Source organism: Phacochoerus africanus, chromosome 1 (genome assembly GCF_016906955.1).
Source record: "Phacochoerus africanus isolate WHEZ1 chromosome 1, ROS_Pafr_v1, whole genome shotgun sequence".
NCBI classification, from domain to species: Eukaryota; Metazoa; Chordata; class Mammalia; order Artiodactyla; family Suidae; genus Phacochoerus; species Phacochoerus africanus.
In genome coordinates, this window is record NC_062544.1 from 239,229,781 (window position 1) to 239,249,854 (window position 20,074).

The 20,074-nt window shown below is 38.1% G+C and overlaps 1 protein-coding gene across 2 annotated transcripts in view; it reads left to right on the plus strand.

The window, feature by feature from the left end:
- TOMM70 (translocase of outer mitochondrial membrane 70) overlaps window positions 1-14,380 on the plus strand; it is a 47,478-nt gene extending 33,098 nt beyond the window's left edge. The window contains exons 7-12 of one of the 2 annotated variants that reach the window (XM_047793739.1): window positions 2,152-2,286; window positions 3,759-3,866; window positions 6,562-6,678; window positions 9,361-9,458; window positions 10,622-10,744; window positions 13,925-14,380. In XM_047793739.1, coding sequence (XP_047649695.1) covers window positions 2,152-2,286; window positions 3,759-3,866; window positions 6,562-6,678; window positions 9,361-9,458; window positions 10,622-10,744; window positions 13,925-14,078 — 735 coding nt within the window. In that variant the 3' untranslated portion in view covers window positions 14,079-14,380. The remainder of the gene's footprint in view (window positions 1-2,151; window positions 2,287-3,758; window positions 3,867-6,561; window positions 6,679-9,360; window positions 9,459-10,621; window positions 10,745-13,924) is intronic. The other variant, XM_047793748.1, reaches the window with a different exon arrangement.
- Window positions 14,381-20,074: the final 5,694 nt, after the last annotated feature.

The window sequence follows — 20,074 nt, forward strand, 5'->3', positions numbered from 1 at the left end:
GTAATAGTTATCTTTAAATAAGAAAGGATTTTTTTCCCCATGGCATCTGGTAACTTCCACTTCCCCATAGAGTGGGGACTATATATTGGACTATATTTGGGGTAGGGGTAAGGGTGATATAGCAGTGCTATAGGTAATATTGTAAGTAACATGCAGTGTGTAGTACAAGGCTGTAAAAGGCATTTAATAAAAATAAACACATTTAATATATTCTGAAAGATTTTATTTTACATGAAGAAAAAACAGGGTCTAAAAATATGATATAGGAATTCCTGTCAAGGCTCAGCAGTAACCAACCCAACTGGTATCCATGAGGTTGCAGGTTTGATTCCTAGCCTCCCTCAGTGGATTAAGGATCTGGCATTGCTGTGACCTGTGGTGTAGGTCACAGATATGGCTCAGATGCTGCATTGCTGTGGCTGTGGTTCAGCCTGGCAGCTGTACCTCCATTTAGACCCCTAGCCTAGAACTTCTATATGCTGAGGGTACCGCCCTAAAAAAAGAAGAAATTAAAAATATGATATAGAAATATACTGGGAATTCCCATTGTGGCTCAGCGGAAATTAATCCGACTAGTATCCTTGAGGATACAGGTTCGATCCCTGGCCTCACTAATTGGGTCGGGGATCCAATGTTGTCCTGAGCTGTGGTGTAGGTTGCAGATGTGACTCAGATCTCATGTTGCTGTGGCTGTGGTGTACATTGGTGGCACAGCTCTGATTCTACCCCTAGCCTGGGAGCTTCCATGTGCTATGGTATGGCCCTAAAAAAATGCAAAAGTAAAAAAGAAAAGAAACATACTGAAGTATACCAAAAGTTTTTGCAGTTGTGTAGTTGGAACATTTCATTTTCTAAGTGTTCTTATGTGTATGCAGTTATTTTCATGATTAAGATTTGGTGGAGGGATTTGTTGAATTACACGAGCACAGAAGTGAACCACCAGTTCCTTACAAGCTGGTGAACATCTCTGTTTCCTCTGGCTTTGTTTACTTCCATTCATTCATATCTTTTGTGAAAAATGAAAGTTGTTTTCAAGGCCTAAGTATTTGTTAGCAAATTACCTTAACTTCTTGTAAACAAAAGTAATTTAAATTAAGCATTTATTGGCGTTCTCTTGTGGCACAGCAGGTTAAGGATCCACCATTGTCACTGCAGCGGCTTGGGTTGCAGCTGTGGTTCAGTCCCTGGCCTGGGAACTTCCACATGCCATAGGCACTGCAAAAAAGTTAAAAATTTTTTAAGTATTTGTTAAAAGTCCTTTTTGGAGTTCTTGCTGTGACACAGTAGTTTAATGATCTAGCTTGTCTCTGTGGAGGCCCTGGTTTGAACCCCAGCCTGGCACTGTGAGTAAAGGATCCAACATTGCCATGGCTGTGGCGTAGGCTACAAATGCTGCTCTGATTCAGTCCCTGGCCCAGGAAGTTCCATATGCCACAGGTGTGGCTGAAAAAAAAGAAGTCCTTTTCAAAAATGAGGTTTTCACGTTGTAGATACCCTAGTAGTAGTTGTCTTTAATTTTATTTCCTGCCGACTTTGATGATTACAGAATATGTCTTGTTACATGTCTTTGTTATTGTCGTGAGGGCATTCCTGTTTCATTGAGGAAGATATTTGTATGTACTTTGCCTTGAAAAAATTTTAGAAAAGAATCCTGTTATTTCATGATCATGACTTTGTCTTAATGGCAAGTAGTAATGATGCCTGTTATATGCAGTGTACAGAAATGACCCCAGAATGGATCAGAGACCTAAATGTTAGATCCAAAACTGTAAAACTCTTAGAAGAAACAAAGGAGGAAATCTTCAATACTTTAAGCAGTGGTTCCTTAGTGACCAAGCCGCTGCAGTGACAATGGTGGATCCTTAACCCGCTATGCCATGAGAGAACGCCAATAAATGCTTAATTTAAATTACTTTTTTTTACAAGAAGTTAAGGTAAGTACCAGTAACCAAAAAAAGTTTCTTTTGAGGGTGGTGAAAATGTTGTAGAATTAGATAGTGGTGATGGTTGCACAACTCTGAATATGTTAAAAGGGTGAGCCTTATGGTATGTGAATTAAATCTCAGTAAAGCTGTTATTTAAAAAAAAAAAAAAAACTTTAATTAGAATAAAAGTAGTAATGATGAATCTTTTCTCATTTTGTGTATATAGCTCCGAGCAAATGCTCTTATCAAAAGAGGCAGCATGTACATGCAACAGCAACAGCCTTTGCTGTCTACTCAGGATTTTAACATGGCTGCCGACATTGATCCTCAGAATGCTGATGTTTATCACCACCGAGGACAGGTAAATTAATTTTCTCATCAAGAGTTCTGGTGTTTTAACTGAGGAGTTAAATTCCATTTTTGAGAATGTGTTAAAGTTTTCTTATATCACTTTTTTATGTGAAAGTATGGTTGATTTAAAGTACACTAATTTCTGCTGTACGTCAAAGTAGCTCAGTCATAACATATACATTCTTTTTTAATATTTTTTTCCATCATGATCTATCCCAGGAGATTAGATATAGTTCCCTGTGCTATACAGTAATCTGTTATCATTTCTGATAGCTGCAAACAGAGTATCAGAGTGGTTTACAATTTGGGTTAGCATTTACTCAGTCCCATGTTGAACATTTATTGTTATAATTTTGGAATTGTGAAAGAGAGACAGAAGAGAAAGGCTACAAAAGTTGACTTTCCAGTTTGTTTGTTTTTCAGGTGTTTCTGGTTCATAGGTTTTTCAATGAATAAAACATTAAAAACATGTAGTGACAAATTTAAAAAATTGAAAATAAACCCAAACCATTAGGTGACCATTTGGAGTTTATGCTAGAATCAACAGAATGGTTTTTGTGGGCATCTTGCTGTAAGGAAATATGAGCCTGGACTATCTAAACAGTACTAAACAAAATCTTTTCTGAATGGAGTTTTATGACATGTATATTTGTTTTTTAGTAAAAAATACATAGTGAAGAAAATAGTTCCCAGTTTCAGCCTCATCTAGAGAAAACATGGCTTGTTTGACATGACTTCTTGGAATGCATTAGAGTAGAAAATAATAGGCTAATCCATATAATAAGAAACAAGCTCAAGTTCTTTCAAATGGAGAATTTTACCTAATATTTCTGTCAGCATGGTCTTTAGAGGTGTTCAGATTACCCTAAAATTATTAATCCCTACTGATACTATCTTAAGATTAATTTGAACGATAATTATCTAATGTCTGATCTACTTTGAAATTTGAAAATACAGAGATACTTTATTTTCTGTAAGAAAAATTACCTGAGAATTATCAAAAATGGTAGGTTTAGAGTGCTTTTAAAAAAATTGGGGAGTTCCCATCATGGCACAGCGGGAACGAATCCAACTAGGAACCATGAGGTTGTGGGTTCGCGCCCTGGCCTCACTCAGTGGGTTAAGGATCTGGCATTGCCATGAGCTATGGTGTAAATTGTAGACGAGGCGCGGATCCTGCATTGCTGTGGCTCTGGCATAGGCCAACGGCTACAGCTCCAATTAGACCTCTAGCCTGGGAAGCTCCATGTGTCGTGGGTGTGGCCATAAAAAGATTTAAAAAAAAAAAAAAAAAAGGAAACAAATTTTAAGTTTAAAATCTTTGCATTAAAATTATAATTTCTAGCTTGTGGTTTCTAGAAAGTAATTCTGTATTGAATAATTTCATGCTTAGCATTATGCTGAGCTGTGTAGTGTATATACTTATTAACTGGTGTAGTTGTTATTTTGAACTATGTTTATTTGTATATTGTTTTTCCTTAGCTGAAAATATTGCTTGATCAAGTTGAAGAAGCAGTGGCAGATTTTGATGAATGTATTCGATTAAGACCCGAGTCTGCTCTGGCACAAGCTCAGAAATGTTTTGCATTGGTAAGTTCTACTTTCTTTTCTATTTTCCTAAACATCAGTATTCCCCATCATTAACAAAAATGAGTATTTCATTGCCTAGGAAATCTATTTTTCTCCCTCAAAGGATAACTAACAGGGAGAAAAACATGTCAGTTTAGGGAAATAGAAGTGTAGTGCTACTTGAAGTACTTCATTTCTCTGGATGTTTTATTTAAGTTAATCTCTTTTTTTTGTTGTTCTTTAGGGCTGCACCTGCAGCATATGGCAGTTCCTACGCTAGGGGTCTAATTGAAGCTACAACTGCCAGCCCATGCCAGAGTCACAGCAACGCCAGATCCAAGCCGAATCTGCGACCTACACCACAGCTCACGGCAACAGCAGATCTTTAACCCACGGAGCAAGGCCAGGGGTTGAACCTTCAGCCTCATGGTTCCTAGTCGGATTGTTTCCACTGCGCCACGATGGCAACTCCTTTAAGTTCATCTTGATAGATATTTGTCCCTGGTTTTATGCCCCATTAAACAGCACTGTTCTAACCTCTCTACCATAAACCAGTACAAAGGACAGAAGCATTTTGAGGAAATACTCTCCAGTCATGACACCATGTAACTCATCTCTCATTTCACTTCTATAAAGCTATTAATATTCAGAAACACAAAACTGAAAATCAGGTAAAATAAGGCCATTCCTAATGAAATGACCAGTTAATCCTATAACCTGAATCCTGAAACAATTTTTCTTTTAAAGAAAGAAATCGGGTCACAATCACATTTATATTAGTCATTTAAAATGTTATTAGAGGGCGTTCCTGTTGTGGCTCAGCGGGTTAAGAACCTGACTAGTATCCATGAGGATGTGGATTCAATACCTGGCCTCACTCAATGGGTTAAGAATCTGGCGTTGCCATGAGCTGTGGTGTAGGTTGCAGATGCAGCTCAGATCCTGTGTGGTTGTGGTTGTGGTTGTGGTGTGGGCTGGCAGCTGCTGCTGCTCAGATTCAGTCAGTCCCTAGCCTGGGAACTTCCACATGCCTCAGATATGGCCCTAAAAAAAAAAAAAAATGTTATTAGATGAATGAGCTTTATCACACTTTTAATAAAGTAATAAATTATATTGAATTTAAAATTCCCCTACTTATATGCAAAGTTAACTTCTTAGAAGTTATAGCTTTCTAGGGGAGTTCCCGTCGTGGCGCAGTGGTTAACAAATCCGACTAGGAACCATGAGGTTGCGGGTTCGGTCCCTGCCCTTGCTCAGTGGGTTAACGATCCGGCGTTGCTGTGAGCTGTGGTGTAGGTTGCAGACGCGGCTCGGATCCCGCATTGCGGTGGCTCCGGCATAGGCCAGCGGCTACAGCTCCAATTGGACCCCTAGCCTGGGAACCTCCATATGCCGCGAGAGCAGCCGAAGAAATAGCAACAACAACAACAAAAAAGACAAAAAAAAAAGTTATAGCTTTCTAGAGTATTGAACATCTTAAAATTGTGTAGTGGCAATAAAGTCTAATAAAATAAAGATTATATACAATTTGGAGCAGGGTTCCAAATTGTACATAGCCTGTGGGGTCTCTGCTCTAAAGATACTTCTGGGTTACCCTTTTATTTTTTTAATTTTTTTTATTATAGTTGATTTACAATGATCTGTCCACTTCTGCTGTATAGCAAAGTGACACAATCATACATATATATACATTCTTTTTCTCACATTATCCTCCATCATGTTCCATCAGAAGTGATTGGATATATTTCCCTGTGCAATACAGCAGGATCTCATTGCTTATCCACTCCAAATGCAATAGTTAGCATCTCCTAACCCCAAACTCCCAATCCATCCCACTCCCTTCCCCTTCCCCTTCCCTGCAGCAAACACAAATCTGGTCTCCATGTCCATGAGTTTGTTTCTTTTCTGTAGATAGATTCATTTGTGCCATATATTAGATCTGAGGTATATGTGATATCATATGGTATTTGTCTTTCTCTGACTTACTTCACTTAGTATGAGAGTCTCCAGTTCCATCCATGTTGCTGCAAATGGCATTATTTTGTTCCTTTTTGTGGCTGAGTAGTATTCCATTGTGTATATGTACCATATCTTCTTAATCAGTTCCTCTCTTGATGGACATATGAGTTGTTTCCATGTCTTGGCTATTGTGAAGAGTGCTGCAGTGAACATAGGGGTGCATGTATCTTTTTCAAGGAAAGTTTTGTCCGGATATATGCCCAGGAGTGGGACTGCTGGGTCATATGGTAGTTCTATATTTAGTTTTCTGAGGTGCCTCCATACTATTTCCCATAGTGGTTGTACTAATTTACGTTCCCACCAATAGTGAAGGAAGGTTCCCTTTTCTCTGCACCCTCTCCAGCATTTGTTATTTGTAGTCTTAATAGTTATGGCCATTCTGACTGGTGTGAGGTGGTACCTCATTGTAGTTTTGATTTGCATTTCTCCAATAATTAGCGATGTTAAGTATTTTTTCATGTTGGCCATTTGTCTTCTTTGGAGAAATGTCTATTTAGGTCTTCTGCCCATTTTTCACTTGATTGTTTTTGTGCTGTTGAGTTGTATGGGTTACCCTTTTAGATGAGCAAGTTATGTTAGGAAATCACCTGCTTTTCTGGAAATATTTATGTAATTTTGTGTGACTTTTATAATATGTTAACATTCCTGAGTTTTTCAGTTCTTGATTTAATAAGTCTGTTTTGATTTTTTTACACAGTATCGCCAGGCATATACAGGAAACAATTCTTCACAAATCCAAGCAGCTATGAAAGGTTTTGAAGAGGTCATAAAAAAATTTCCAAAGTGTGCTGAAGGCTATGCATTATATGCCCAGGTAAATGTCATTTTTCATATTTTTTCAGTTGGCAGTCGTTTTTTAAAGAACTTCATTCATATACTGAATCCTAGTGTGAAAATCAGAAAATAGAGCCTTCCTGGTTGCAGCTTCTGTGGAAGCAGATGGCTGTGTTACTGCTTTGTTTTACTTGGTCCCTAGGATGGTCCTGAATCCACCTCAAGAGGACTTCCCTGTACTATACAGTTTGAAAACCATGACATGGGGAAGCTTTTTTTTTTTCCTTCTAACTGGGCTTCTAAATTTATTATTTATTTTTATTTTGGCGCCATAGTGTGCAGCAGCTTGATGTGGAACCTCAGTTCCCAGACCAGGGATTGAACCCCAGGTGGTAGTGCTGAGTCTTAGACCACCAGGGGACTCTCAGTTCTATAAAATTTTATATTATATAGTATATACTTTCACAATTAATAGAGCACATAATCAGCAGCAAATTTTTTTCTGGTTTTTTTTTTTTTTTTTTTTTTTGGTTCAACTGCAGCACATGGAAGTTCCCAGGCTAGGGGTTGAATCAGAACTACAGCTGCCAGCCTATACCACAGCCATAGCAATGTGGGATCCAAGCTGTGTCTGCAATCTAGACCATAGTTCACAGCAACACAAGATCCTTAACACACTAAACAAGACCAGGGATTGAACCTGCATCTTCATGGATTCTAGTTGAGCTCGTTTCTGCTGAGCCACAATGGGAAGTCCCCATAAATAGTCATTTTTAAATGCTTCCTATTTCTGTGATTTTTGGGGGGATGGAGGGGTCATTTCCTTGGAATAAAAAGAATGAGAAAATGTAGGAGTTCCCATCGTGGCTCAGTGGTTAACGAATCCGACTAGGAATCATGAAGTTTTGGGCTTGATCCCTGGCCTTGCTCAGTGGGTTAAGAATCCAGCATTGTCATGCTGTGGTGTAGGTTTCAGACACGACTTAGATCTGGCGTTGCTGTGGCTGTGGTGTAGGCCAGCAGCTCTAGCTCTGATTAGACCCCTAGTCTGGGAACCTCCAGATGTCGTGAGTGCAGCCCCAGAAAAAGACAAAAAAAAATTGAGAAAATGCATATAGTTTTGAGATGGCTGGTTTTTGTAGATACTAAAAGCTTTCAATTTAAAGACTAAAAACAGTCATTCAGAGATCATTTAGTTAGAGGAAAAACTAACTGTGGCTATAAGAAGTTAATCATTCTTAAATGGATGGCTTAAAATTAATAAGTTTTCAAAGACTTCAGAGTATAATTAAAAAGTGAAAATAGGAGTTCCTGCTGTAGCACAGCAGGTTAAGGATCGGCCTTCTCTCTGCATTGGCTCAGATCTCTGCTGAGGCACAGGTTTGATCCCCAGTCTGGAGCAGTGAGTTAGTGATCTGGCGTTGCCACAGCTGTGGTATAGGTCACAGTGGTGGCTCAAATTCAGTCCATGGTCTGGGAACTTCCATGTGCAATGGGTGTGGCAAAAAAAAAAAAAAAACTAATATTGATTGCTAATTACATGCTTTATTAATTGTGTAAGTATGTAGTATATAATATAAAATTTTATAGAATTTGGAGTTCCCTGATGGTCTAGTGATTAGGACTCAGTGCTTTTATTACTTCGGCCCAGGTTCAATCCCTGGCCTGGATACTGAGATCCCAACATGAAGCCACTCAGTGCACACCACAGCAAAAAAAAAAAAAAAAGGTATAGACTGTACAGAAGTTTAAATAAGGCTAAAACACTTTATAACTGTATGACGGTTTTATTGCATAGATCCACGGGTTTAAGCTTTATATTTAATTAGGAACAAACCAGGTGACAGCACCATCCTCATAACTGAAATAAAATTAGAAGGGCTTTTCTGGTACAGATTTCTTTAAGCAGCTAAAAGCAGAGGTGACTGGCTTTTAAAGAAACCAGTATTAGGAAAAAGTGTTTTGCAGAGGTTTCCTGATTGCACATTTTTCTGTCATTGTGTTACCTTCAAAATGGGTTTGGGCTTACTCAGCATCTTCTTATAAGCACTACCGTTATAAGACTACACTAAAATTTCTATTCTTTGATCCTGCTTCTAAAGTTTGTTCACTATATGTACTAACTTTATTTATATGTATAGGGAGATAGTTATATATAGTTATATAGTATAACTTTTTTCTTTGAACCCTGAAGTTTGAGCTTAGGTGCTGGCCAACCCTCAGAGTTAGAGCATGATCTGGTTAGTATCCACATAAAATAAGTTGATTGTAGCTGCCTTTTTTTTCCAATCATTTTTGGGAATGACTCCAAAGATAACAGTTAATATACTTAACTGAACTTATCCTTCTAAATGAGTATTGTCATTAATTTCTTAGAATGTATTAGGATAAATTATGATGAGGACATGAGTGTACCTGTGAGAATCTGATGTGAGAACTGGCACCAAGAGTGCTTTTCTGTATTCTGCAGTTTATCAGATCATCTCCTGCTGCATGCTACTAACAACAAAAAGAACAGTTAAGATTTCGCATTTTTAACAATGCCATGTAAAAACCCCAGTAATTAAGATATAGCATTTTAAATCACGTTTATATCCCCAAAACATCATAATTTGCTAATGAGTGGTTAAACAAAGTAAATTTTAATAATCAATAAGCAATATACTTTTAACTGCTTAGGGTGGCAGTTACCTAAATTTAACTAAAGTATCTCTTCACATAGGCATTAACAGATCAACAGCAGTTTGGTAAAGCTGATGAAATGTATGATAAATGTATTGATTTGGAACCAGATAATGCCACAACATATGTTCATAAAGGGTATGTATATTTGTGGGTCTGTTCATTCCAATAAGAAACTAAATTTCTTGCATAGTAATAACATGGATTTTTTTTTTTTTTTTTTGGTCACTGAGGAAGGGGATTGTGGTAGAGAGTAGTAGTGAGGTAATTGATTGGTTTCTTTTTTATTATTTATTTATTTACTGTCTTTTATCTTTTTAGGGCTACACCCAAGGCACATGGAGGTTCCCAGGATAGGAGTCGATTCAGAGCTGTAGCTGCCAGCCAAGGCCACAGCCACAGCAACTCGTGATCCGAGCCACATCTGTGACCTACACCACAGCTCACAGCAATGCTGGATCCTTAACCCACTGAGCGAGGCCAGGAATGGAACCCAGGTCCTCAGGGATACTAGTCAGGTTCATTAAGCACTGAGCCACGACGGGAACTCCTGATGAATATCTTAATGCTGTGGATGCTTCACTGTATTTTTTTTGTTTTACTTATCTTCCTTCTTCCCTACCTTCCTTTTTTCCTTTCTTCTTTTTTCCTTTCTTTCCCCCTTCCTTCCTCCCTTTCTCCCTTCTTCCCCCCCCCCCCCCCATTTTCTTTCTTTCTCACACTTGTGGCATCTAGAGGTTCTCAGGCCAGGGATTGAATCCGAGCCGCAGCTGCCGCCTACACAACAGCTGTGGCAATGCCAGATCCTTCACCAGAGATCAGACCCACCCCACAGAAATAATGCTGGATCTTAACCCACTGCACCACTGTAGGAACTCCTTATGTTTCATTCTTATATAACAGTAAATGTGCTGTTTTCCCTCTAGCTTAAGGATTTTAGTTCTGAACACCCTGTCAAGTGTCACTTATATCCAAATAGAGAACAGTAAAATATATTTTTCCTGTTCTAGTGTACTTGAACTACAATTTTTAAACTTCACTTAAATTTATACAAAGTAAAACACTAGGCTATGCAAAGTTTGTTAATAATAGAGCCTAGAACATTGGACACTTTTCAGAATGAGGAATTTAAACTACAGGAACAATATAAATTGAGGGGGAAATTTAATGCTGATTTTATACTCTTAGATTTTGTTTTTCATTGTAAATTATAAATTCATTGAGAGCATTAATTGAGTCAGGCTTGGAATCCTTTTGATACTGGGCCATGGTCACGTCTGACTGCTGTTTTGCATTTGCAGTTTACTTCAACTTCAGTGGAAGCAAGATCTGGATAGAGGTTTGGAGCTTATCAGCAAGGCTATTGAAATTGACAATAAGTGTGATTTTGCATATGAAACCATGGGAACTATTGAAGTACAAAGGTAACTTCTAGAGTCTGTCCTCAGGAAATTTAGGGCAGCTCCATTGATATTTCTTTCATTCTTCTTCTTATAGATAGGTTAAGGGTTTTTTTGTTTGTTTTTTTATTGGTTTTTTTTTTTTTTTTTTTGGCTTTTTAGGGCCGCACCTATGGCATATGGAGGTTCCCAGGCTAGGGTCTAATCGGAGCTGCAACTGCCCGCATACACCACAACTCACAGCAACTCTGGATCCTTAACCCACTGATCGAGGCCAGGGATTGAACCCGCAACCTCATGGTTCCTAGTTAGATTGTTTCTGCTGCACCATGAGGGAACTCCTAGACAGGTTAAAGTCTTAATGTGTTACTACACCTTTTGAGGAGAGATTCCTTGGAAACTGTACAACTTTGAATTGCCTTGTTTCATTGTTTTTCTAATTTAAAAGTCACATAAAAGTTGTTAAAGTCAAGCCTACGAAAGGGATACTTGATCTTTCTCTAATACCTGTTGTTTTCTTTCCTCTTTTCACCTGTATTATTTCTGTTGAAGAAAAAAAATGTCAGTAGGTTACTTAGTGCAGTGTAGCATAAGGACTGGCAGCCATGCTGCCTGCAGAGCTAGATCCTGCTACAGCCAAGTGACTGGGCTTGTTGCACCATCACCTCTGAACCGGAGTTTTCTTTAAAATCAGGGAGTTGAATAAGATTTTTTGCAGTTCTGACTTCCATAACTTAAGTGTTTTCTGTAAATGTTTATCCAAAGTTGCACTTGAGATCCACCATTAACAGGTGACAGCTGTTTATGCCATAAAATTTAGAGTAGTATATAATACCATCTTGACAAGGCATTGCCATCCATTTGAGTATCTACTCTTGACCAGGTATTGAACTTTAGGTGTTTTCCAAATATTTCAGTTGATCTTTACTCCAGTCTTTATAAAAGTTGAGATTATATGATCCTCACTTTAATTGAAAAGTGTAGAAACTGATGCCCAGACAGTTTAAATTAACAAGAGTATATGATGAGTCAGTAGTAGAAAGAGAATATGAGCCTATATTTCATTGATGCTAAAATAACTGATCTTGACACCATCCCTTGTCAGAAACTGGTAGTTGTCTTAATTACTGTCATACAGTCCTTCCTGGGGTCCTCTCTCTCTGCTCTAGAGTAGGCCATTATATATCAAAATTTTTGTTATTCTTTTGAACCATTCTAAACTGACACTTCCATGTAAATATTTCTTAATTTTCAGTCTTAATGTGAATAAAATATTCTCATACTAGAATAGTATAGAGTTGTAGTTATTAATCTTTTGAGCAAAGCTGTGGATTTTTCCTAAAACACACATAGAAAACCTTGCATTTAAGTCTAATTCAGGAACTCTGATTTATGGGGATATTTCAGTTTTTTTTGTTTGTTTGTTTGTTTGTTTTTTTGTCTTTTTGCCTTTTCTAGGGCTGCTCCCACGGCATATGGAGGTTCCCAGGCTGGGGGTCTAATTGGAGCCGCAGCTGCCGGCCTACGCCAGAGCCACAGCAACACGGGATCTGAGCCGTGTCTGCAACCCACACCACAGCTCGTGGCAATGCCGGATCCTTAACCCGCTGAGCAAGGCCAGGGATTGAACCTGCAATCTCATGGTTCCTAGTCAGATTCATTAACCACTGAGCCACAATGGGAATTCCTATTTTAATATTCTGAATGCTGCCTTAAAAATAGGCAAATGATTGTGAATGAATGAAATTGCTGATTATTCTAGGATTTAACAAATCTATCTACCTAATATCAGAACATGAACTCTTGAAGTTGTTTTTGTTTGTTTGTTTGCTTGCTTTTTGTTTTTTTTAGGGCCGCACCTGGCATATGGGGAGATTCCCAGGATATAGGGGTCAAATTGGAGCTGCAACTGCCGGCCTACATCACAGCTGACAGCCACACCGGATCCTTAACCCACTGAGGGAGGTCAGGGATCAAACCCAAGTCATCATGGATCCTAGTCAGGATCATTAACCACTGAACCATGACAGGAACTCTGAAGTTATTTTTAAAAAAACAGCAACAACAAAGGTCTGTTATTTAGCAATATATGTAACAGGAGATTAACTATAGTCAGCCCAGAGGCACACTATACTTCTTAGAGTCCTCCTGGCATATATATATATTGGGGACTTGATTCTTGACAAGTATATAAAGCTTAACCACAATTAGACTCTAAGAGGTAAATTTTATATATATATATATACATATATATATTTTTTTTTTTTTTTTTTGACCAATCATACTTATCCATTTGTTCAAAAAACAGGTACTGGTTACTAGGCATTGTACTAGGTTCTGGGAATTGAAAGGTGTCAATTAAGGATCTACTAAGATTAGTGTAAACAAATACCTACTCATCTAACTATACATAGAATGACAGTCAAACAGTGGGAGCACTGGGGAGGGAGCAGCCAATTCCTCTAGCAAAGAAAGGGGAAAATACTTTTCATAAGGCTATTATATTTGAACTGGGCCTTAGAAAGGTGAGGTTTGACTGGAAATTGCAAAGTTTTTATTTGCATGGCCAATTATCATTTGTACTCTTTGCAACTTAGAAATTTAAGTTTCTAAGCATCATGTGCATAAGTGTTGTGGTACAGAGAAGTCAGGGAGACCTGTGTGATTTGAGTAGAGGTGTGGGGGATGGGGATATGCTGGTAAGGCTTGCACAGATCTGTGAAGGTAAGGCCCTTGAATACCCTTCTCAGAGGCTGTGTCACTGGTTTCTAGCCTCATAATGCAGTAGAACCGTGCAAAATTTAGCCAAATCAGTATTATGATTTTAAATAAGTCATTTGGGATTTCCCTAGTGGCACATGAGGTTAAGGATCCAGCAGTGTCACTGCTGTGGCTCTGGTTTGATACCTGGCCTGGGAACTTCCACATGCTGTGGGCTTGGCCAATCAGTCAGTAAATAAGTAATTTCTGTAGTCTCATTGTTGTTACCTGTAAACAAAGACCACAGGTAGTGCAATGTAAGCACGCAGCATTTGTAATAATAGCTAATATTCATTGTTTTCTATGTTCTATGCATTATTTTGTTAGAAGCATTTTATTAGCATCACAGCTGAAACTTAAAGTTCAGGCTCCATGTAGCATCACTTATAAACTTCATTGCATTCTGTGAAGTACTTGTTGAATCTGAATTTTTTGTTCTTTTAGAGGAAACATGGAAAAAGCCATTGACATGTTCAACAAAGCTATTAACCTGGCCAAATCAGAAATGGAGATGGCTCATCTCTACTCACTCTGTGATGCTGCCCATGCCCAGACAGAAGTTGCAAAGAAATATGGATTAAAACCACCAACATTGTAAAATATGGGGGAAGGAAAATGACCCTCTTTTTAGAAGTTTACCCCCTCTTCAACTGAACCCTAAAGACACTGTCATGAACTGTGTTGAATGGTGGAACTTAGTATATCTGTTTGTGCAGTTGTCATTTGTTACATCTGTTTCATGTTTAGGTGTTGTGGGAGTGGCTGTTGAAGAAAGTTTGCAGTGTTGCAGCTTTTATTCCCTGTGCAGCAAAAGCTTAGAACCTGTTAAAGGGATATTAAAATAAAGTTGCAAAGAGTACAAATGATAATTGGCCATGCAAATAAAAACTTTGATTTGTTGATTTGACTTTTTTTCTTGAGGGGGGTAGGGGAGTGATGATGTTTACGATTTTTGTCTTGGTGTGCTTGTGTGCGTGTGTGTATGTATGTATGACTTAGAGGTTTACAGCATGTTGGTAACATAGTAACTGCTGTAAAATAGTATTCTCTTAGATTTTATTAATCCCTTTTAGTTTTTTTTTGAAGGAAACAAAGCTTAAGTGCAGATTTTGATTTTATGGCCACAGAATTGAGAGGCCCTTTAAACTGTCAGCATGTACAATGCCTCTGATTCTGCAGAATGTTAGATGCAGTGGCAATGCCTTTTGACCTCCTTCATCTCAAGTGGATAATATATGTCATTCTTAAAATCCACAACAGATGGTTTTCATCCACTAAATTATGCAGAAGCAAGATATTCTAATTGATATATGTGCTAGAAGACGTGAGTATTAATGGGACAGTGGACCAGGCAAAAGGTAAGATAAAATGGATATGTTTATAATTGCCCATGGCTATTTTCTACAATTGGTACTATTTAATAGTGTACTTTTTAAAGAAAATGCAGGTTGACTGTATATATGAAGTATGATAATTAAAATTTTCTAATGAAAATGTGGCTAAAAGCTCAAAAAGGATATAACTTTCAAAGCCAGAAGTATATAATATTTCCTGAAATGACAAGTTTAATGCTTCTCAACTATGGCTACATGTCCTTAAAAGAGATTTCGAGCCAGTATTTTCAAAGATGCTGAACTTTGGTCTTTTAAGGTCAGGCGGATAGCCCACGTCCAGGTCTTCACTAGGTGTACTGATAGATTTTTATTTTGTTCCTTTTACCTTTACCTCACCCTCTTACTTAGAATCACTTTATGTGTTTTCCAACTGTCACTTTTATAGATAATCCTTTTGCTTATATGCTGGATTTTTCTGGTGGGGAGGAGAGGTTAATTGTCGGGGGGTTGGTTTTGTTTTTTAGTCTTTTTAGGGCCACATCCTCAGCATGTCGAAGTTTCCAGGTCATGGGTGAGTCGGAGCTGTAGCTGCTAGCCTACACCACAGCCACAGAAAGGCGGGATCCAAGCTGCATCTGCGACCTACACCACAGCTTGCAGCAACACCATATCTTTAACCTGCTGAGTGAGCCCAGGGATCAAACCCGAGTCCTCATGGATATTAGTCAGGTTTGTTAACTGCTGAGCCACAACGAGAACTCCTAGTTGTGCTCTTAAAACGTCTCTGGTTTTGAGATATTCAGAGTGGGGAGTGGTTTACTTAAGTCTGAGTATAATAAAAGAGCAAGCCTTCAGTTCTACTTTGCTGGAAATGAAATCTAATTGGAGTTTACATTGTTGGAAGTAAATGAGCATTTTACCCCTATTTAAAAGGGTGCTTTATCCTACTGAAACCAAAAAGATTTTATCTAAAATGCTTTTTAGAAGCTACTAGAAATGACTCTTCCAAAGTCAGGAAAATATTGAGGGGCCTCTAAGTAATTGGTGGGGGCAGTTAATGTAAGATGATTTTTATAGTGGAAAGTTTTAGAGCTCTGCATCGTAGTTCTTAAATTATGCACCTACTATAATAAGCCCTGAATACAGAAATGTTCTTCATCTCCAAATAACCTCTGAATTAAAAAAGAAGTTTTTATTTGCATGGCTGTATTTATAGTAGTACTGATATTTTCTTCTTCCTTTCTACTCCTTGGGGTTGGGTAAAAAATCACAAAGGAAAATGAAGCATGTGCCATTCAGTACTATCATTCCAAATCCTCATGGACTATTTTGCCTGTTCTGAAAAATATTTGAAACTACACTGAAAGATGCATCTGTATCTTTTCTTTTGTAAATGACCTCACATGTAAATTCATAAAATAAATACTACATTCAAGCTTTTCCATTTATTCTTTAAATAGGAAGATAGGCAGTTTATTCATCTATCATAGTATTGGGTAAATTCATAATCATTCTCATGTGGGCTCAAACTAACTTTGAAAATAGGGAACATACTGGACACAGTATGTGAAGCCAAAAAGATGTGGGGTATGAAAGATGGAGTTTTCTATCCTTTCTACTGTTGACAAAGCTCTACAAAGAACTAGTGGGGCCAACTTATTATTCCTACGTATACTGTACCCATACCTGCGTAGTAGCCTGGAAGGTTACCAATCAGACCTGAGCCTGTGACTAAGTTTTATCCTCAAACTGGTTTTGCCACTGAGTTTTCATCAGTTTTCGACCACTTGGAGTCTTCAAGAAAGGATGCCTGAAAAAATCTTGAGTATTTGTGGTGTGAACAGGAAATAGATCTCCAAGCAATAGTAAATGGCTTTGGCTTTAAAACAATTCGAAGAGAACTTTCTGCCCTGTGGAGACCCAAATTGTAGTTTAAATAGTGTTTTTCCCCAGGAGAGCTCAATTTATTATCATATTTATTTATTTTATGGCCACACATGCAGCATGTCGAAATTCCTGGGCCAGAGGTTGAACTAGAGCCACAGCCACAGGCCTACACCACAGCCACAGCAACACTGGATCCCAACCACATCTGCAACCTAAGTCATAGCCTACAGCAATGCCGGATCCTTAACCCACTGACCCAGGAATAAACCCATGTCCTAACAGAGACTACGTTGTGTTCTTAACCCACTGAGCCACAAAGGGAATTTCCCAATTTCTTAAGGCTGTTTATAAAGAGGAAGACTATATACCTTACCCAGGAAACTTCTGAGCACAAAAGTAATAATTACTGAAGACTATCCTGGGTAAGTTGGGTTGTATGGTCTTGTATTTATAAGGAAATAATACAGAAATGGTGATGGGAGGAGATAATCTAGACTTAGTTCTCTGCAAAACTTACTTGTGAACAAAGTGACAGAATTTTAACTTGATCTATTTGCAAGCCTTAGTACCTGGAACTTGTGAATGTTACCTTATGTAGTAAAAATGGACTTTGCAGATGTGATTAAAAATTTTGAGATGAGGAAAATATCCTGGGTTCTCTAGGTATGTTCCAGATGTAATTGTAAGTGTCCTTATAAAAGAAGTTTCAGACAGAAGAGAAGACAGTGTGACAACAGGAAGAGATCTGAGTGATGTGGCCACAGGCCAAGGAAGCTGGAAAGGCAAGGAGAAAGATTCTGTCCTACAGCAGATCTTGGTCCTAATGACCCTTGATTTGGGCCCAGTGAAACTGATTTTGGATTTCTGGCCTTGAGAACCAAGTAAGTTTCTGTTGTTTTAAGCTACTAAATTTGCAGAAGTTTGTTATGGCAGCCATAGGAAATGCCATTGGCTTTTGTGCAGAAGGCAGCTTATAATTTAAAGAAATTCTTTTGAGTTCAGCATGACTTTACGTGCACTTAAATTCTGGCTAAGGAGTTTCCGTTGTGGCTCAGTGGTTAACGAATCCAACTTGGAACCATGAGGTTTCAGGTTCGATCCCTGGCCTTGCTCAGTGGGTTAGGGATCCGGCATTTCTTTGAGCTGTGGTGTAGGTCACAGATGCCGCTCTGGATCCCGTGATGCTGTGGCTCTGGTGTAGGCTGGTGGCTACAGCTCTGATTCGACCCCTAGCCTGGGAACCTCCATATGCCATGAGTATGGCCCTAAAAAGCAAAAAAAAAAAAAAAAATTGAAATGAAATCGGGCCATGTTACACTTTTTTTTTTTTGGTCCTTTTTTGCCTTTTCTAGGAGCTACAGCAATGCCAGAGCCAAGCCTCATCTTCAACCTATACCACAGCTCATGGCAACACAGGATCCTTAACCCACTGAGTGAGGGCAGGGATCAAACCCGCAACCTCATGGTTCCTAGTTGCATTCATTAACCACTGAGCCATGACAGAAACTCCTATGTTACACTTCCTAAGAATAAAATATTACATACTAATAGAAGATGCCTGCCTACCTCATTCATTTCCTTTCATCATCAAACACATCAGAAGGCAAGATGACCTGATGACAACATGCATTTATGACAAAATACAAAATTAAGTTGTAGATTCCATCAGCCACTTCCTGTTGTAGGAATGCTCTGTGAGGTAAAGTGTCCTCAAAGGGGATAACAGAAAATACCTTGAGACAAAAATAACAACACAGCTTTCCAAAGCCTATGGGATGCTGCAAAAATATTTCTAAGAGAAAAGTTTATAGCAAAACAGGCCTACCTCAAGAAACAAAATCTCAATCTACACCTAAAAGAATTAGAAAAAGAACAAACAAAGCCCAATGTCAGCAAAAGGAAGGAAGAAAGATCAAAGAGGAAATAAAATAGAAACCAACAAAAATAAAAAGGATCAGTGAAACCAAGAGCTGACTTTTTGTTTGTTTGTTTTTTAGGGGCCACACCTTCGGCATATATAAGTTCCCAGGCTAGAGGTCAAATCGCAGCTACAGCTGCCAGCCTACACCACAGCTCACAGCAATGCTGGATCCCCAACCCACCAAGCAAGGCCAGGGACTGGACTCACATCCTCATGGATCCTAGTCAGGTTTGTTAACCACTGAGGCACAAAGGGAACTCCTAGGGCTGATTTTTTGAAATATAAAATTGACAAGCCTTTAGCCAGGCTCTTTAAGAAAAAAGACAGAACCCAAATAAAAGAAAGACAAGAAATTAAAACCAGTATCAGACTTTGAAAGTCATGAGAAGACTATGAACAATTATATGCGAACACACGGAACAACCTAGAAGAAATGGGTAAGTTTCTAGAAATGTACAATCTTTTTAAGACTCAATTGAGAAGAAACTGACAATCTGAAAGACCAATCAGTAGTGAAATTTAATAGTAATCAAAAAACACCCAGAAAACAAAAGTCCAGGACAGGATAGCTTCACAGGGGAATTCTGCCAAACATAAAGAAAAGCTAGTATCTATCCTCAAACTATTTCAAAAAAAACCTGAAGAGAAGGGAATACTCCCCCACATTCATTCTGCAAGGTCAGCTTCACTCTGATACTAAAATTAGACAAAGAGACAGCAAAAAAAACTTACAGGCCAGTATCTGATGACTATAGATGCAAAAATCCTCAACAGTATTGGCAAACCAAATTTTCTATAATCAGTAAAAATATATTTTTAAACATGAAAGCAAAGTAAAACCTTTTTCAAACATGCAAAAGCTGAAAGAATTAATCATCAGCAGACCTGTATTACCAGAGAGGTTCAAGTCCTACACACAGAAGGAAAATGGATCTTCTCTAATGAAGAGTGCCAGAAAAGATAAATATGTTTGGTAAACATAAAACACTTTTACTGACTTTAAAATCTCTTTAAAAGATTGCTAGCTGTTTAAAACAAAAATAGCAATGTGTTTTGGGGTTTATACATATGTTGAAGTACAATTTATGACAATAAAAAAGGAGTGAAATGAAATACAATGCTGTAAGATTCTTAACATATCAAGTGTTATATTACTTGAAGATAGACTGACATGTTAAGGATGCATACTACACACCCTAAGGAATAATTAAAATAACACCTCAAGGAATTATAGTTTATAATCCAATAAAAGAGAGAAAGTGAATCAAATAAAGCTATTCAATTAATCTGAGAGAAAGAAGAAAAGGAAAAGGGGAACAAAGAGCAAATGAGATAAATACAAAATTTTTAAATGGTAGATTTTTTTTTTTTTTTTTTGCCACACTGATGGCATGGGCCAGGGATTGAACTCAAGCCACTGCAAGGACAATGCCAAGTCCTTAACTGATACAC